Source organism: Geospiza fortis, unplaced genomic scaffold, assembly GCF_000277835.1.
Source record: "Geospiza fortis unplaced genomic scaffold, GeoFor_1.0 scaffold488, whole genome shotgun sequence".
NCBI lineage: Eukaryota > Metazoa > Chordata > Aves > Passeriformes > Thraupidae > Geospiza > Geospiza fortis.
Window position 1 is genome coordinate 1,748,205 of NW_005054365.1, and position 20,227 is coordinate 1,768,431.

General features: G+C 44.7%; 1 protein-coding gene across 1 annotated transcript; it reads left to right on the top strand.

Annotated features, from left to right (window-relative positions):
• Positions 1-225: 225 nt before the first annotated feature.
• Positions 226-14,688, top strand: SLC14A1 (solute carrier family 14 member 1 (Kidd blood group)). Its single transcript, XM_031059648.1, has 9 exons — positions 226-272; positions 5,377-5,539; positions 6,262-6,451; positions 6,884-7,012; positions 8,097-8,289; positions 9,900-10,047; positions 10,638-10,772; positions 11,734-11,783; positions 12,786-14,688. The coding sequence occupies exons 2-9, from the start codon at positions 5,392-5,394 to the stop codon at positions 12,960-12,962; spliced, it is 1,170 nt and encodes a 389-aa protein (XP_030915508.1). The 5' UTR covers positions 226-272; positions 5,377-5,391; the 3' UTR covers positions 12,963-14,688.
• Positions 14,689-20,227: the final 5,539 nt, after the last annotated feature.

Consider the following 20,227-nt stretch of genomic DNA (forward strand, 5'->3'; position numbering starts at 1 on the left):
AAAAACTTAAAGAAAAAATCCAGCAGGAAAGAGGACATTTGGATAGATTGTTGGCAAGAGACCCAGGACAGAGCAAGAGGAAAGGTGGAGAATTCAAAGGGGAACTTTCTTAACATTCACTTGGAGCTCGCTAAGGGGGAGGAGAAACAAATCAGTAATATCAGGACAGGAGCCATGCTAGCCTATATAAGCTGGTGGGACACTTTCTTCTTCCCTACTTTCCTTCTGGCCTAACCAGCAAACCTACAGCTCCTCCCAAGCTCGTCTGAGAGGTAAGAGCACTCTGTTCTTTCCTTTTAATGCTCCCTGTTACTGACTTACCTGGGTCTTTCCTCTCCCTCAAAACACCTGGCAAACAGCATTTGAGCAGCCCTGCTGAAGGAGAGCAGCTGAGGCTCAGGAGGAGCACAAGAATATGAGTTATCAAGCAGTTTCTAGCAGGGTGAGGATTTATTAGTACTGCATAGCCCAGGTGGCCGAGCTTTGGAGGAAATAGAGAAAGAAATAAATTTTTACAAGAAATAACCAGAACTATTTAACATTTCCTTTTACTGCCTTTCCATTCTGCCAAATGAAAATGCCCGGATAGTAATAATAGACAGCTGATGAGATAGTGTCTCTGTATTTCTCTGCCCCTGAGAGACAGGTCTCTGAAAACTGAATTGCATGCGAGCTTAATGAATATTTGAATCTGAGGTGTAAGCTTTCTTTGGATCTAATACTTTGAAATATATCTTCTATGGGAGAACCTGAGCTATTTTCTTCCAGTGAGGGTCAAGTGCATTATAACCTGTTTCAAGGATTGTGCTTGTGCTTGCGTGTGTTCCTATGCCTAACACAATATTAATCCAGCTTTACTACACCCCTGGTAACATCACACAGGCTGTGCTGGAATTAGAGCTGCTGAGAGTCTGGCCCTTTCCTCCTATTGTGCTTGGATGCAGGAATTCCTCTAAAAACAGGCTGCTCACGGAGCTTGGCTGCCTGCAGACTTCACAGCAACAATTCAGAGAATGCAAGATACAATGGCCGCAATTGTGCGGTAGCAGGTCCTTGCACAAACAAATACCTCACCATAAATTAAACCCTCAGAGAAACCTGGATTTTGGCAGGGAGAGAGGAAAATTCCAGAAAGAAGAGAAAGCACTAGATAGTTTTGCTGCATTTCCACAGGTAAAAGCCCCATGCCCAAGCTTGGAAGTGCCCATTACCTGGAACATTAATCAGCCAAACTAAAGATTCCATCCCTCTCCCAGCTGCAAGCACAACGCTGCTCTTACCATGCACAACACAAAACCAACCTGTGGCCAGGCTTGTCTCCTCCTCAGCAGGCGGATAAAGGAGTGTTTGCAGGGCCAGGTGCTGCAGGAGTGCAGCCCCGGCTTTAGAAGGCATGACTGGGATGCCGTGGGTATGGCCTGGCAAGGGAGGAAGTGCACACCAGTGGAAGGAAAATTGATTTAGGGAGACACGGGGTTGCATAACATCAGCACTTTGCTACAGGACATTTATTAACTCTGAAAGGACGATTAGAAAAACACGGTAGATTAACATCTCGACCCTGTGATGATTTCGTCTTCATAGAAAAGAAACATCTTCTATGTTTTCTGCTTTGTTTCATGGGAAGCTCTCACTTCCCATAAAAATGGTTTTCAGTAGTTTCTCTGCACTTACAGCACACTACAAACCACTTGCAGCACTGAGATGAAAAGTGTGTTCAAACAGGCTCTGCCTGGGTTCTGCTGCTGCTCGTGTATCTCACCAGTTACACACCAGTACTGAGAGCTTGCAGTGCAGGGCTGGAACACCTCTCGAGAGTTTATGTGAGACGAGGCAGTGTGCTCCAAGCTGCCTGCCTGAGAACAGAACTTAGTCTTTAATTTTTTTCTTTTTTCCCTGGACTAATAGAAATCAAGAATACAAAAATTACCAAACCGACCCCCCTGCAGAAGCCAAGCAGTCTGTTCCAGCAGAACACTCCTTTTGCAATTATTTCCATTTCCTTGCTTTGTGCACTAAGAAAAAATAACACTTTCAGTGAAAACCATGTGTTTGCATAACTTCAGCTGCAGGCCTTCAAAAGACCTGCTGCTGATCAGCACACATGAAATCCCCATCAGAACATGTACACTTCAGTCTGCATTCTTATTCAGATATCACTGTGTTAAAATTCTCTGAGCATATCCAAAATTCTGAGATAAGACACCTTCTGTATTCTCTCCTTTCCTTAATACCTGCTACCACCTACTCCCTGAAGCAACATAATATGTTAACAAATCATTAATCCGCGCATATATATGCTAGGTACTGCTTTGTAAAATCACTAAAAATGCCTAAAAATGTTTATGCTGGTACCAGTTTCCATGTGTTTCACTACCTCTTTATGCTCTTATTGGGAAACTCAGTAGAAGTGGTGCAAGTCCTTCATACTTTGTGTTTCTGAACAGATGGGACAAGCCTCAGGGCTGTGGTGATAACAAAACCCCCTCAGACAGGATGCAGCCCCCACACAGTGCCTGGGATGGGATTCAGGGGAGTCATGAAACCAGTGGGGCTGGATCTGGGTCTTTACTGTGTCATGAGGACCACAAACCAAAGGTTTTCTTGGCCTACACCCACTTCCCACCTGGCTGTTCTGCAGGTGAGGAGGCTGTTCAGTAATGGTTTCATTCTCCCTCAGCATAAAAAAATCGCAGAATGGTTGGGGTTGGAAGGGGTTTTAAAGCTCATCCAGTCCCACTCCCTGCCATGGGCCTGGACACTTTCCACCATCCCAGTTTGCTCCAAGGCCTGTTTATCCTAGCCTTTAACACTTTCAGGGATCCAGGGGCAGCCACAACTTCTCTGGGAAATCTCTGACAGGGAATCTGACATGGAACAATTTCTTCCTGGTGTTTAATCTAACCCTGCCCTCTCTCAGCTTGCAGCCACTGCCCCTTGTCCTGTCACTCACCACAAGCTCTACTGAAAAATGAAATTCCTGTGGTCCCTCTAGAGAGACCCATGGCTAGCTCAAATGGGAGCGCCTGAGGGTCTGGAATAGGTGAGCTTTAAAGGTCCCTTCCAGCACAAAGTATTCTATGATTCTGTAACATAATGAACACGAGTTGAGCAGCCCTGCAGGACAGAGGGTAACCAGGATTACCCTGCAGCCTCTGTGACTCGGAATGCTCCGGAACTCGCTGGGTATTCACAGGGTGTGAAGCTGGAGACAGGTTAGTGCAAGTGACTCACCAGGTCACCTGGTCTGATTGCCGTGCCAGCTGCAGTGAGCTGGCCTCATTTCTGCCCCTGGAAAGGGCAGAGGAGCCCTGCCAGCTCACTCTTGCCTTTATATGGCAAAGAAATACATCCATTTTTTGGTGAATTCAGGCCCTCAGCCTCATCTATTTTTTATCTCCGCTGTACAAGTAGAATGGACAGTGACTGCAACACTTCACATGCACATTACATCCCATTCTGCAGACCCCTGAGTGCAAGCAGCTCCTCACTCAGCATGCAGGGGAACACCCAGGGACTCACAGCATCGTTCTGCACTGCAGCAGCACTTCATTTTGCAGGTTAGCAACAGAGAAAGCCCAACTGGCATAAAGAGGGAGATCCTTTGAAAGGAAAATGTAAATGCACTTTCACCAAACGGAAAGTGTTTATCTTGGCTGGAAATTTTGATTTAACTGAAAGTACATTCCATTCACTTATTCCAGAATAAAGTATGAAAAAAGTGAAGGTTAATGAATTAATATAATAAGTTATAATAGACACAAAAAAAAAAAGCCTTTCTGTATCAAGACACCATCCCTAGCACCCTCTTTCCTCCTCTTCTTTTCTTCCTTAGCCTTTTTATTCCAGGTCCTTACCTTCATGTCCTACACAAAGCCAAACTCAATACTCTTCTGTATTTACTGGTCCTGTAATCAGCTTCTCATATGGAACCTATCCTTTTATTAGCTGAGCTCTTCCAGAAGGCAGAAAATGTCCATTAATTATTTGTGCAAATATTTACTCCTTCCTGAAATGTCACCACCATCCCTCCAGTACCACAAGAAGAAGAAAATGTCCAGGATTAACCAATGGTGCATGGACCAGGCTTTCTCCTACACAGAGTCAGAGCTGCTTAACCACACTGGAGGGTCTGGAAGTGCAATGCCCAGGGGTGAAGCAGCTTAAGTACTCAGCACCTGTGTTTCTGAGCTATAAGTTCTCTCCCCACGCTGTTTACAAGGCCTTTAATAAAGTTTTGAGAGAGTCAAGAACACAAGACCTATGTGTCTGTATCATCCCATTTAGACTATCAGCTCCCAGTATAAATTCATTACTTTCTTGCACAAGCTGGCATTCACCAGTGAGACCTGAAGCACCACTGGCTCTGTATTCACACAACAACACACTTTGTCTGATGCTTGTTTGATAATCACCAAGAATTAGTTCAGGAAACAGAGTATGCTCCAGGCACAGGGCTTTTTATTTATTTGATGACTTCACACTCAGAATTGTCTCTTAGACAAACAATAAACTGGCTATAGGCACTGGTTTTTACTGTTAGGTGTAAGCCTCTGAACCATGTGTCTGAACGATGCTGTCTAGGCTGTATGAGGTGCCAAAGGTTATTCCAACAACCCCTTATGCAAAGGATGTGTGTCCCAAAGGGGACCCATCTCCCAGCCCTGCACCCCAAACACCTTATTTAGGCCTAAACACCTGGGCCTAAAACAGTCCTTCTCCTTATTTAAACTTTTTATAGCATCTGGTAAATTTAATGTGTATTTTCATTTGTCTCAGAGGGTTTCTTACTACAGCTTCCAACATGCAGTTCCCAAAACTGTCTCAGCAGAGAAGAAAGCACCATGACTAAGGCAGAGTGGAAAGCAAGAACTGTGAATTCTGGCATCAAACTCTTGAATCAATGCTGGGTACTTCTAAAGTTTGGTCAGCTTAAAGTGCAGTTCAAATGAGAAAAAGGAATGTATGAATGCGTGCGAGTTATGGAATAAGACACCATGGACAACCCCAGGCTAAGCCTGTGCTCACGAGAAAGGTTGAACTGATGCCAATAGGCGATTATAAAACTGAATTTAGGTGCCTATTATTGATGGCTGATGGATAAATTCAAACTGGAAATATGGGTTAAGCAGCAGAGAAGCTTAATAAATGAGGCATATTCTTATAACTGCATGGAAGTCTGGGAGGACAGGGAATGTGAAGAGGGAATGTGCTCATGGAGACAAAAGAAGCAGGTGCTCAGAGCAAGGATTTTCCTCTTTATGGTTCCAAAGTAACATGTGGCGAGCAGTAATGTGGCAAAGAGAATAAACAGGGATCAGAAAGAGACATTGTAATGAACTCTTGTTTTTTCTTTTCCCTTGAATTTTACCAAAGGTTCAGAACATCAACATGGAAAACTGTGTTGATGTCAAGATAGAAACCAAGGGGGAAGGAATGCCAATAAAGCAGAATCCACTGAGCACAGGTGGGAAGAGTTTCTGCAGAGCTGTGGGTTACCTCACTGGAGACATGAAGGATTTTGGAACCTGGCTGAAAGGTAAACCTACTTCATTGTGACTAACGACAGTGGATTCCAAAAAAAAAAAAGTACATCAAAGGAGTAATAACTAACTTCTTAGTGATGTGATTCAAGTTAGAGTAGTATAGAAACTACCTCTACCCTGATTTATGTTCGTTTTTTTAGGGGAAAAAAATCAGTTTTGTGCAGAGATCCACATAGTGCTTAAATCTTGGGGATGTCTGAGATGACATTTACCTCCCAGCATGCCATGTACAAAGTGAATTTAGTCCCACAGAACATAGCCCTGGATGGTTATTCTGTGCTCTGCCATTCTTCTTAACACTCCATGTCCTTTCAGCTGAGCAGTTTCTGTCAAGCCTAATGCCACTGTGAAGTTAAATTACACATAGGTAGGTGTGTTTGGTCCCTGTAATAAATCAGCAGTGGGATACACACACGATTTGCCATCTGAGCCACAGACATCATAAATTAGCTGGTTCATATGAATCTGGTCCAGGGTACTTTATAACACAGGGTTCTGGCAACCTCACTGTTCATCTCAGTTTTCCAGCTGTAAGCCTTCACTGTGGACCATAATAAATCCCTGTCAGGTTTTACAGTCTTGTTGATTCATTGCTTCAGCAGTGGTGCCAAGTCCCACTGCCAAAACTTTTTCTGAGTTTCAAAAATACATCCCAAATCAGTACCATCTGCAGATTTGGGGGGCTTGTTTTATTGCTGGATTTGATCTTTTCCAGACAAACCCCTCGTGATCCAGCTCCTTGACTGGGTGCTGCGGGGGATATCCCAGGTGATGTTTGTCAACAACCCCCTCACTGGGCTGGTCATTCTGGCCGGGCTCCTGCTGCAGAACCCGTGGTGGACACTCACAGGATGTGTGGGAACACTTGTCTCAACTTTAACAGCACTTATTCTGGGTCAGGACAGGTAAGCCCATGCTTTCCCCCCTCAGGTGGCCACTTCAGTGCTGATTTATGTGTTAGATGTTTGGTGTGGATGAGGAGCCTGAATTTAGTGGGCGGTATCCCTGTCCATAGCATAGGGTAGAACAAGGTGGTCTTTAAGAAGCTCTTTCCAACCCAAATTTTCTGTCATTGTGTGATCCAGCCTTGACTGGGCATGTATCTGGTCTGGTAGGGCCAGAGAGTTCCCCCAGCAGCTGCACCTGGCGCAGGGGGACACTGGACAATCCTGCAGAAGGGGGTAGGTGCTGACCCAGGTGTGAAAAATCGAATTTCTGTGGATGAGTTCCAGCAGGTCATCCCCAAACAGAGCCACAGCTGGATGGGGAGGGAGTGCTGATGTGAGCAAAGCACCCTCAGGGGAGAGGGCTTCAGGACAGCTGTTCCCTCCCCACAGATCAGCCATAGCAGCAGGCCTGCACGGATACAACGGGGTCCTGGTGGGATTGCTGATGGCTGTCTTCTCTGCTGATGGAGACTACAACTGGTGGCTCCTCCTGCCTGTGGCACTGGTGTCCATGACCTGGTAAGACAGATGGCTCCTCTGCTCCTCCTTCCACCCCCTAGAGTCCTCACACATGAGTCTGAGCCGCTGCATTTCTATGCAGGCAGCAGTGGAGAGGCAACACAACTAACACATACGTACTGTTAAATCTGCATTGTTATTTACACTTTTAAACTCAGATGTAATCCAGAAACAAACAAAAACACCCACATAATCAGAAATAATCCCAGTGGGGAAAACAAAAATCAGTGACTGATCATATGTAATTCAATGTTCTGAACGTGAGTCATATTGCTGTGATGCATCAATTCATTTCTGTTCAAGAGGAACATTATTTTCACTATTTCCTACCATCATCAACCACAAGTGTTTCATCTATTTAAGTCACCATATAAAAATGTCATGAAAATTTACTTCTCCAAGCACAGAAGCTGTTCAGTGGTCCCAAGACATGATGGTTGACACTAATCGAAACAAACAACTAGTAATATTTTACTCATATATATGACACCATAATCCGCTAGGTATTTGGCCAGCAAAAAATTTTGAAACCTGGTCTTTGACCCCAAAATGTCTAGCTGCAGATTGCTAAAACCACACATGTAATTTGTCTGCCTGAATTTCATGTGGTGTTACAGTCACTTTGATGTCAGCTTTTACTGCTGATTCACAAGCTTGAGCAAGGGCACACAGCCTCATTCACAGTTCACTCAGACCCAGCATGGGTATCATAGTCCCAGTCCACCTCAGGTGCTAAAAATAAAAGGTAAACACTGAGACTGAGCTGGGGAATAACTCTGGATCCAGTCACCTTCACATTTCCAAATTCACCATATATACTAACATAACAAGACAGGAATCTGTACATTGATAATTGCATTTGGAGGGGGAGCAAATTTATGGAGTCAACTTTCTGTCTCTGATTTGATCAGAAAGGCTGAGGAAATTAAACAGCTAGAAGGAAGAGAAGGTTGTTTTGGTTTGGTTTGGTTTGGTTTTTTTTTTTTGTTTTTTTAAATAGACCAAATATACGGCAGCTGGGTTTATAGCTGGATGTGGTGTGATTTTTGCCCATCTGACAAGCTTCATTTTGTTCTTCTTTCAGCCCTATTTTCACCAGTGCTTTAAGTGCAGTTTTCTCTAAGTGGGACCTGCCTGTTCTCACCTTGCCTTTCAACTTGGCCTTGACCCTCTACCTGGCTGCTTCAGGACCACACAACCTCTTCTTCCCTACGACTGTGATTCGTCCTGCAACGGCAACACCGAACATCACCTGGGCAGATGCTGAAATCACAATGGTAGGATGTCTTAAGGGTCACAGTCCCCTCCATTTACAAGTTAAAACACTACAAAAATGTATTTTCTTCCTTTGTAAATTCCTATGGATTGGGTTGGATGGGACCTTAAATCTCATCCAGTCCACCCCATATGCCATGGGCAGGGATACCTCCCACTATCCCAGGCTGCTCCAAGCCCCATCCAGCCCGGCCTGGGACCCTCCCAGGGATCCAGGGACAGCCACAGCTGCTCTGGGCACCCTGGGCCAGGGCCTGCCCACCCTCCCAGCCAGCAATTCCTAATTCCCAAGATCCCAAAGTCTGTCCCTGCCCTCTGGCCCTGGGAAGCCATTGCCTGGCTGCTGTCCCTGCATGCCTTGTCCCCAGTGGCTGTGCAGCTCTCCTGGAGCCCCTGGAGGCCCTGGCAGGGGCTCTGAGGTGTCCCTGGAGCCTTCTCTTGTGCAGCTGAGCAGCCCCAGCTGTGCCAGGCTGGCTCCAGAGCAGAGGGGCTCCAGCCCTGGCAGCATCTCCGTGGCCTCCTCTGCACTGGCTCCAACAGGTCCACCTCTTTTGTTACTGCATTATGGCCTGGCAGTGCAAAATTTGATTTATAAGAGAACTATTATCCAAAATATAAGGGTTTGTTCTAGGAATGTAAATTTTTTTGATAGCTTGAAAAGGAGAATCTTTTCATGTGCAGTTGGAGCCAATTGTATAGATTATAATCTTCAAATACTCTCTTGAATCTAATTACCTATTTCTATTTCTATGCATATACTGATCATCTCCCCATAGCTAAGGTTGTGCTGAGAATTCCAGTTAACTCACTGGGTAATTTTAATTTTTCAGATACGGGCTGTTTGTAAAATTGCATCTTTCTGATTAGACCATGAGCAAGCAGATCTTACTGTGTTAGAATGGTCAAAAACTTGGGCGCAGGTACACATTCACACATTTTTAATTTATATTCAAGTGGGACCTTTCCAAAGGAACATTTTATTCTCCTGGATTACACCATATACAATACAGATACCAGAGTAACTATTTTCTCCTAAGGCTCCGCTGACTATTTTAAGGGGTTCCCAGGGAGTGATTAAGAAAAGGAAGTTAACTGATGCTAAATAGAAACCCACAAGTGACATTTCTCAAAGAACATTTACCATGGCACATAGTTTTATGGGGACTGTATACAAAAAATGCCTCAAAACCATCTCTAAGCTGTGACCAAGCTGGGCTCTGTCCCACCAGCCCAGTAACTCTTGCTCATATTCCCAGTGGATCCCAACCATCTCTTAAGTTCACTCTCATGGTCCCTATGGATATGCAAAAATCAGCACATGCAAAGAGGATGATTAAACCCTTTCACAAAATCTTTACCTTTGATCTTAGAGCAAAAACCTGGCAGAGGAGCTCAGGGCAAGGGAACAAGCCATGACTCATTTTCATGGAAGGGGAAACCCTGTGGAAATGCCCTGCTGTCTCCTGAGACCTGTCCAAATATTCCAACTAAAAAGAAAGACTGCATCCAACAAATGCCAAATGTGAGCCTGGCTAAGAAAAATAGGTTTAAAAAAAAAAAAAGTTACAAAGCTGGTAACAAATTGTCTTGTTTGGTTTGTTTATTTCCACAGCTCCTGCAATCCATCCCAGTCGGCGTGGGCCAGGTTTATGGCTGTGACAACCCCTGGACTGGGGGAATTTTCCTGATTGGTTTATTTATCTCCTCTCCACTCATTTGTATCCACACAGTGATCGGCTCAGCAGTGGGGATGCTGGCAGGTAATGGTTTGGCTTGTACCACAGAGTTATATAAAAGCGTGGAGAGTAAAACAGGAATTACAATAACTGGAGCAATTAAAGTCACAAGTGTTTCATCCAATGGAGAATGGCTAATTGCAAACAAAATATGCTCAAACTTCTGCTTTAAGACTCCTTTTGATTCACTTCCCCATTCTCTTACCTTGTTTTATGAGGATGAAAACTTTCAGAAGAAAAAAGTGTCTGTTCTGCTGAGATTAATTTTTACCACAAAATACTTAATTTCTGAGTGTATCCTGGTGGGTTTAGGGGCAGATCAATGAAAGTCATAGCCATCGGCCTGAACGTGCAGGCCTCAGGGATTCATTTAAGGTTCACATGTAGGCTCATTCATTCATGTGTGTTCTGCCGAAATGAAATCACCAAAGCCAGCTCAGCAGCAACAGGAAAATTCTGCCACGATTCCCTTTTAGACCCTAGCAACACGACTACAAACAGCCCCATGTACAAATGCTGGCCAGAACCCTTGAAAATCTGGATTGATGCCACTTCTCCACCGCTTTCATCCCTTTGGCCAAGGAATGACACATTTCTCTGGCTTTATTTTCCAGGGCTGAGCTTAGCAACACCGTTCAGCCAAATCTACTTGGGGCTGTGGGGCTACAACAGCTCCCTGTCCTGTGCTGCCATCGGGGGCATGTTCCTGGCTCTCACCTGGCAGACACACCTCCTGGCCATGGCCTGTGGTAGGTACCCAGCAGGTTCTCACCTCCCTTTGAATTGAGACAGGATGAGAAGAGACCTCTCCTCACAGCAGAGGTGGGCTGGAGCCAGATGGGCACCCCAGGCGGGCAGATGGATGTAGGTGAGGCTGACGAGTGGTGGGGCTGGGTGTTGGAGCCACGGCTTTCATGCACTCTGTGCTTTCATTTTTGGCCAAGAGCTGTGTTTAGAGAAAGAGCTGTGATCGGTGGGCACGTGTGAACTGAGGTCTTTGAAATCAAATCAGCTTTGTTTTGAGTCATTAGTTGTGTTTGTTCGCTCATTGCTGGATGAATCATGGGTGGGGTTTTTTTTCCAGCCATAGATACCGGCTCAAATTCCTTCTTTGCAGAAGGACATGCCTAATCTTTGAGAAGAGTGGGGCTCTGCTCTAGTTAGACAGTACACACTCCCCATTCTCTTGAAATGGATCAAAGGCATGAGCTGGGCAACACAGCAGGATAGAAGAATTATTTATAAGGCAATTCCATATGAAATTTCAATATCAGAGCGAGCTGGGAGAGAAACTATTGCTCATTCAGTGCTCATATAAGAGAGATTTAGCTCTGCATGTCATTGACCCACCTTCAAGCCCTGGAGGCAGGACAGATGAGAGTGGAAGGGTTATTTTCCTATTTAACCCCATCCATCAAGCTACATACTTTCCCCATCAGTGCATTTTTCAAAAGCCCATTATACCATTGCACATTTTTCATCACTCCAGTTTTGTTTGTTTGTTTGTTTGTTTGTTTGTTTGTTTGTTTGTTTTTCCCCTCCCCTAAGCTCCAGGTTGGAGGGGACACAGGAAGGGGTTTAGCAGGGTAGTGCCCAGACAGGGTCATAATCATTGGCTGAGCTACCCAAGGCAGAAGGAGACATGTTTGTCATTGCTGTTCTGCTCCATGAGCAGCTGACCTCACCAGGAGTTGCCTTTCTTTTCCACAGCACTCTTCAGTGCTTACCTGGGAGCCGCAGTGACCCACATGCTGTCTGTGGTAAGTAGGGGGTCAGCTAAGGGCTGATTTCCCTGACTTGTCAGACAAAACACCAAGATGTGGAGAAAAACTCAGCCAAAGGCAGAAACGGTCTGGGACATGGGGTTACTATCTGCCCAGGGGGTTGGTGTGATTCCTGGTGGAACCAGTAACTTGGAATTATCACTTGCCACTTTCCATCCTCGGAGTTTGTGTGAACTTCCACAGCTCAGCTCCAGACACTTGTGAGATCACAGAATCATGGAATGGTTTGGGTTGGAAGGAATCTTAAAACTCATCAAGTTCCACCCCCTGCCATGGGCAGGGACAACTTCCACTGTTCCAGGGTGCTCCAAGCCCCATCTGCCCTTGAACACTTCCAGGAATGGGGCAGCCACAGCTGCTCTGGGCACCCTGGGCCAGGGCCTCATCACCCTCACAGGGAAGAATTTCTTCCCCATACCCAATCTAACCCTGCCCTCTGTCAGAGGAAAGCCATTCCTCCTTATCCTGTCTAAGTCCTTCCCCAACGTGCCTCCCCAGCTCTCCTGGACCTGCTTTAGGCACTGGCAGGCTGATAGAACATCTCCCTCTTTCAGATATTTACTTCATGCCTGAAGCAATTGGAAAAAGGGCCCTGCACATGTTAAAGAGACATTAAATTTAGGTTAACTTCTTTTTGCATTTGCCAAAAGTCAGTCAGTACCACAGCCCAGGGAAGAGCTGAATGTTTCTGGTATCTGCTCTCTTGTCTCATTGTCACCCTCTCCTACCTCATGTGCACCCAAGAAACCTTCCCCGTGGCAGATGAGGTAGCCCTCTCACCAGAGCTGGTGGATGTTTCAGGCTGATGCACAATGTCAAGACATCATAAGGAAACCCAGTCTCCCTAAGGAAAGACTCAAAGCAAAACCGAGTCTAGGCTTCCTCCAGAAACCTTGCCCCAAGGTGGCTGGCCATAGGTGTCAGTCTAATAAAAGAAAGACACGTGGTAAATGCATGGTTTGTTGTTTTTCTTTGCAGTTTGGGGTGGCATCTGGAACCTGGCCCTTTTGCTTGTCTGCCCTGACCTTCCTACTAATGACCACGAACCACTCTGGAATCTGCAGGCTGCCACTCTCCAAAGTCACCTACCCAGAAGCCAACAGAGCCTATTACCTGATGATGAAGAAACATGAGAAGTCTTGCTGTGAGGCATAGAGACCCAAGAAGAGAGAAACTCAGCTCATTTTAAGGCATGAGCATGAGGTGCTTGCCCAGCAGACTGTGATTTGTATGCTACAATGTCCAACACCACTTCTGTGTGCAGAGACTTTTCCCACCACCTCTGTTCTATTCAAAAGATTTCTATTAGGTAGGACTGGGCTGTGCTGGAAGGACCATTCCCTAATATCAACCTGTTATGATTTTAAAGCACACATGTCTGAAAAGACACTTGAATTATAAGCAACGGGAAAATGACTTATAAGCCTAAAAGAAAAATCTCTCTGTGAAGTTGAAGACGCCGAAATCAGACATAAAGAAATAAAGAGCATCTTTCAGCATATGAGAGGACTTCAAATTAATGGCTAAACACCTTATGACAGCAATAGGAGGCATCTTAGAGAGTTTCATTGTAGCAGAGAAGTGGAATAAGAGTGCTCCTTGCCAAGCATAAAATAGGTTGTGAACAATTCTACCTGGAGGACCTCTCAAGCCTCATGGAGGGAGATGTTCATTAGCAATCAACAAACATAAGATAGACATGATTTTTGTGATTTTTTGTGTTAATCTCATGATTTCTTTTAATACTTGAACTTGGTGATGGGTTAGCAAAGGAGGGGCAGCAAGAAAGTCATTGCTGTCCCTTTCCTATGCAATAAAAGGGCTCTGTTCAGTCAGTGCACAAATAGAACTAATCTGAGCTGATCTTCTGAACTCGTCTCCCTACACTGTTCCACTCAGCCCAGGAATATCCAACAGCAAAATGTGGCCCTGTCCCAGCTTGCTGCTGAAGCTCAGGAGGCTCGTGGGGACCCTGTGGCTCTGCAGAGCTCCCTGACAGGAGGGGACAGCCAGGGACAGCTCCAAGGGAACAGGAACAAGAGGATAGGGAATGGCCTCAGATTGTACCAGGGAAGGCTTAAATTGGATTGGATTACTGGGGATAATATTGGATTGGATTATTTGGGATAAATTGGAGTGGATTATTGGGGATAATATCTTTGTAGAAATAGTTATCAAGCCTAGGAAGAGCCTGTTTGGGGCAGTGGTGGCGTCCCCATCCCTGGAGGGTTTTAAGGCTTTGTGGGGGTGGCACTTGGGGACATGGGTCAGGGGTGGCCTTGGCAATGACTCTGTGGTTCTGTGAAGCTGCCGCTCTGCCTTTCTCTCTGTCCTACGGTGGGAAGGGGACATTTGGGGTCAGTCCAGCAGAGCTCTGCAGGGCACCAGCCATGTGCCACCTCTGCCCAGGCTCCCAGGGTGCGCAGGGAGGGAAGAGGGAAGCTGTCCTTGCACCCAGCAGTGTGGATCACCTCAACAGGCATCAACCTTTCTGCCTGGCTCACTGACATACTCTGTCCCATGTTGAAGCTGGTATCTTCACCAAAAATATTCCATGTCCTCAGCTCCTTCAGCTGACAGGAGCTTACATGCATTAACATCACATCAGGAAAAGCAAACCAAAACCTGCCTTCCTTATAGCAGATGAAATAAAATCTAGCATGATTTCTGAGTTTGGGAAGGGAGAAAAAAAAAAAACAAACCATGTATTTTTGCAAACATCACAAAGGCCTGAGTGTAAAATATTTGTGATGAACTGTAGGCAGTATCTTCTGGTGAAGCTTTAGGTTTTCAGATGTTCAACAGTATTTCTGTATGACTGACACTCACTTGTAAAATGTAGCATTTCCATGATTTACTTAATAAATGTCTACACAATGTTCTGTGGAGTCAAATTCTAAAACAAACATTCATATTTTTTTGAGTTTGCTATAAGTTCCTCTCTCTTTATTATCATTAAGCTCTTCCAAAGACAGGTTACCTCTTAAGCAAGTAGCGTAGAAGACGCTGGAAAATTTTTAAATCAGTGTGTGGGGAATACATGGTAAAGTTTTAAATTCTCCTCTTTGTTCTTATCACAGAACCACAGAATCACAAAATCATTTGGGTTAAAGGGTCCTGGTTCCAGCCCCTATGCCATGGGCAGGGACACCTTCCATTATCCCAGGTTGCTCATGCCCCATCCAGCCTGGCCTTGGACGCTTGCAGGGATCCAGGGACAGCCACAGCTGCTCTGGAAAATTGATGCCAGGGCCTCATCAGCCTCCCAGACAGGAATTCCTTCCCAATATCCCATCCATCCCTACCCTCTGGCAGTGTAAACCCATTGCCCCTGTCCTGCCACCCAAGACAGCCAAAACCTCCTCCAGCTCTCCTGGAGCCAGGTCAGACACTCAAAGGAGCTCTAAGTCCTCCTCAGAGCCTTTTTCAGGATGAACAGCCCCAGCTCTCTCAGTCCTTTGGCATTTTGCAGTCCTTTGGCATCAAACCTCCTTAAACCTGCAAGTGCAAAGCCTGGTTCTGTACAGAAGGCACAATCAGCCCAAGGGACAGCACTGGGTCAACAGAGCTACGGAAACCCCCTCGAGACCAGGCAGGGATTCATTCCTAGGGGAGATGCTGGACAGGTCCCCAGAGGGGGCTAGATGAGGTCAGGTTTTTCTAGAATATTCCTGGAGCAGGCACAGAGGGCCAAGGAGATGCCCTGGGCTTTGGAGTTCCTCTGCTTTGGAGCCAGGCTGGGAGAGCTGGAGGTGCTCACCTGGAGAAGAGAAGGCTCTGGGGAGATCTTTTTGTGACCTCTCAGTACTTAAAGATCTCTTTAAGAAAAATGTGAACAAATTTTTTATCAGGGCCCGTGATGATGGGAAAAGGGTTTGTGGTTTTAAAGTAAAAGAGGAATGATTCTGACCAGATAAAAAGAAGATATTTTTAATGGGTAGGGCAGTGAGGCACTGGCTCACTGCCCAGAGATATGATGCCCCATCCCTGGAAAAAGTCAAGTTGCAGCTGGGCAGGTCTCTGAGCCACTTGGTGCAGTGGAAGATGTCCCTGCCCATTGCAGGGGGCCTGGCTGATGACATTCAGGTGTCCAACACAATCCAAATCATTCCCTGGTTCTGTGATGTATCAAACTGTAAAAGGGCATTTTAATGCCTGAACTGAGATCTCCCCACCCAGGACCACGAGTGCCCCAGAGAGGCAAACCAACAGAGGCTGCTTTCACCCTTCTGTCAAAATATGCACTTGAGCAAGAGAACACAGTTTATGTCCAGTGTAAATCAGTAGATTTCCTCTGACTGGTGCTATTCCAGCCTGCTGTTGCTGAGCAACAGGGACATTTTGGCAGTACCATAAAGAAATCATACACACAGAACCAAAAAACAACAGAAGATGAAGGCTATGTCCCAGCCATTTAGAAAGATTTTGCACATCATTCAGAATTAATTCTACATTTTACACTATCCAGCGAATTCATTCTTCCCATCACCTCTCAGGAAATAACAGCCATTTGGAATTTTCACATGTAAGTCAGTCAGAACATGCATATTATGCTTTTTCCCATTATCGTTCAAAACACTGTCTTTGCTAACAGAACTAATTTATCTTATTACTGAAAATGGTTTTTTTGGCTGGTTTTTTTGGCATTTTTGGGGGTTTTTTTTGGGCTATTTTAGGGCTGGGTCAAATAAATATATTCAGATCACCCCTCTTCTTCGAGCATTCTTTTTTCAATGTTGTTTCTGATACATAGGTGATGCCAGACTCATAAGAAACACACTGGGCAGAAATTTTGGGGTATTTTCCTGGACTACCTCCCTCCCAGTGCCAGCAAAGAGATGTCATTCTGTTTACAGTTCTGAAAAGAAATACATATATTTACATCAAATAAATATATTCAGATCACCCCTCTTCTTCGAGCATTCTTTTTTCAATGTTGTTTCTGATACATAGGTGATGCCAGACTCATAAGAAACACACTGGGCAGAAATTTTGGGGTATTTTCCTGGACTACCTCCCTCCCAGTGCCAGCAAAGAGATGTCATTCTGTTTACAGTTCTGAAAAGAAATACATATATAAATAAAATACATAAAAACTATTAAAAGTAATTCATGGGGGAGAAATTAATAAAAACCATTTTTTTTAAAAACCCACCAAAACTAAAATAAATAAATAAGTAAAGTTTATATAAATAAATAAAACCCTAAAAATAAATAAATACATAAGTAAATAAAGTTTTAAAAACCATAACTACTGGGAAACATCTTCTGGGAGTCACATTTTATCCAAAAGTCTAACTCAAATGAACTGCATGACTGCCACTTCCTAAGCTGCTCTCATTGAGGATGTCTGATGTGCATAATTCTCCCCCAAGACTCCCAGTTTGATGTCAAGTGCTCAAATCTGGGGAAATGGAACAATGCAATGTCCTTTATCTAGATCCTCCAGGACTGCTGCAGGTTCTGTTTGGTTTTACTGAGCTGCACATGAAATATACCCAGTATAAAGAATGCTGGTTTTGATAATTATCTAATCTTTGGAATCTTGACACTAAGTGAGAAGGGACTGACACAGAATTTGGCCATAGCTGGGCATAATTCACCTGCTAAGAAAGATGCTACCCACAAGGAAGCAGGACTGTGCATTGAAAAGATTATTCTTGATTATTCCTTGATTGTTTCCCTCTGCCTCATTCACTGCCTGACAGGTGAATTGTTAGGCACAAATTAACACCTTTCTGAAGTTTCTCTTTGTCTTGGCATGGAAAACTGCCTTCAGGTAATAAGGCCCGTTTTGTTACCAGCAGCTGAGCTTTTTCCAGGTTTGCAATGAGATGAGGAAACTGAACAACTCTCAGAGCAAATTCACCTCCATGACTTAGGGCCCTCCATGTTCTCAGAGGCACAGATAGACCATGGCAATTAATTTCACATATATTGAAACAGAAACTGTTTAAACAGGAGTTGGAGGCCTTAATATTTCAGGGATGTGGGTCAGAAGGATCATTTTAGGTCCCCAAAGGTGCTTTACTTGCAAAGGGGCTGTGAAGATTAAATTATTTACCTTGAGGCTGAGGCCCCCTGACTTGCTATTACATTCCAGTGCATAGCAGAATCATAAAATAGAATCACAGAATGGTTAAGGCTGGAAAATATCATCAAGTTCCCCCCAGCACTGCCAAGGCCACTACTGGCCCATGTCCCCAAATTCTATATCCACACAGCTTTTAAATCCCTCCAGAGATGGGGTCTCCACCATTGCAGAACCACCCAGGATGGAACAACCCTTTGAGTAAGGATATTAATTTTTCCTTAATATTCATAACCCAACACTTCACTTATCTCCAACTCACCCTTATCTAAACTGTGTGGGTGACTCAGCCCTGCCCACACACAAAATACCTTGAAACACAAACTCTCCCTCCCCAGAGAGAGAAATACCACTCAGCAGCATGTGTCCTGTGGTGGTGGCTCAGCAACCTCTGCGCAGCTTTTCTGCCAGGCACCATGAGCAGTGAGCAGGCTTGCTACACAAACCAAACAGTTTTGTCCACAGACCAAACAAATCCCCTGAGAGATACTGAATTTCTGTTCTTTGCCCCAAGATACACCTCCTGTTTTTGGCTGTCCCATCATGAATGGCTCTTTGAGCCATCACTGCCTTTTCCATTTCCCCAACCCTGTTTGCTCACAGTGCACTGGTGGTGGTGCACATGGTCACCAACCCCTCTGGGAAAGAATTCTGACTTCTCCACACCTTTAAACATCACAAATCCACTAATCCTTGACATTCTTTATCCACAACACCTCCAGTTTCTACCAGAGCTTACTCAGTGTCTCCTTGCACCCACGTTCCTTTACTGTCCACCTGCAGTCACCCATGAGCAGGACCCTCACTGGAGCTCACCCCAGCCCAGCTGCCCTCACCAGCTTCTTGAAAAGTACATACCATCCATTTCCCCCCTGGAAAAAAAACCAAAAGACACAGAATTCCACTTCTATGGGATGGAGAATAATAAATATGTATTGTATAAATTATTATTATTATTATTATTATTATTATTATTGTTGTTGTTGTTGTTATTGTTATTGTTATATTGTATAAATATGTATAATAATATAATAAACATGTAACCTGACAAATGGCTCCACAGCTCCAGCAGCTTACTCCATTCAGGGGCAGGATCAACACCAAAGAGCTGGGAAATCAACAAAACCATCACTGAGGCATTCAGAAAGGGCAGATTATGTGTGATTTGACCCTTTCAATCTCATGACAAAGAAGACACTTTTAAATTACATTTAACAGGAAAATACAAAAAAATTAATTGGAAAATACAAAAAAAAAACTGATTCAAGAAAGAAAGGATGCACACAGCAGTGCAACAAAAGACCAAAACAAAATGAGGTTTCAAATAAGAGAGCACAAGATTACAAACATGAGTGATACAGCTTTGGGATTAATTTGCCACGTTATAGTTTTTTATTTTGCTAAGACAAGGGTGAATGCTGATTCGAGGCAGAGAGAGGAGATAGAATAGTTTTGAAAGGGCAAATTCCCCTAAAAAACAAAATGAGAGATGTTTGACCTGGCCTCAAGCTGTGCCGGGGAGGTTTAGCCTGGATATTGTGAAAATTTTCTTCACAGAATAGATGGTCAGGCACTGGAAGAGGCTGCTCAGGGCAGTGGTGGAATCTGGAAATGCTCAAAAGGCATGTGGCACCTGGGGACATGGCTGAGTGCTGAATTCAGTGCTAATTCAGGTCAAGGGCTGAACTCCACAATCTCAGAGTTCTTTTCCAACCTTAATGAGGCTATGATTTTATGTTGTGAGCTGCAAGTCCTGCTGGGAATAAGAGCAGAAAAGGAGATGTGTGCTTATCCCTGGGGTGTTTGTAGATGTGCTGAGAGGCAGCAAAGGGGTGTCACAGAAATTAGTGACATCTAACATCTAGTGTCCTGCTCCAGACACAGGCTGAGTGAGACTGGGACATCCAGGCTCCATCCAGAATATGAAGGCTTTTTTCATTATCACAAAGGAGTTCATTTTATCATATTTTGCCTGCAATGGAAATTCCAGAAGAACATTTTCCCCCCTGACTCGTACCTGCTGAAAGCAGAACTTGTCTCTCACCCTCAGCAAAAGAGGAATTACACACAAGGGATGCAATCTGCACAGCTCCAGCATAAACTCTGCTGAGACTTTGTGGGATGGTCCTTCACAGCAAATCAAGCCATCCATCAGGTCCTTCCCAGTGCTGGAAATCTCAGCTGTAAGCACATCACTGCCTGCCAGGGTGGGAATTCTGCAGGGAACCCGCCAAGCTTGCACACTCCATCCAGGCAAAACCAGTGCCACCCTCCAAGCTGGAGCACGTGGCAGGCCAGGGGATTTGGGAGCCCAAACAGATGAGGAGGA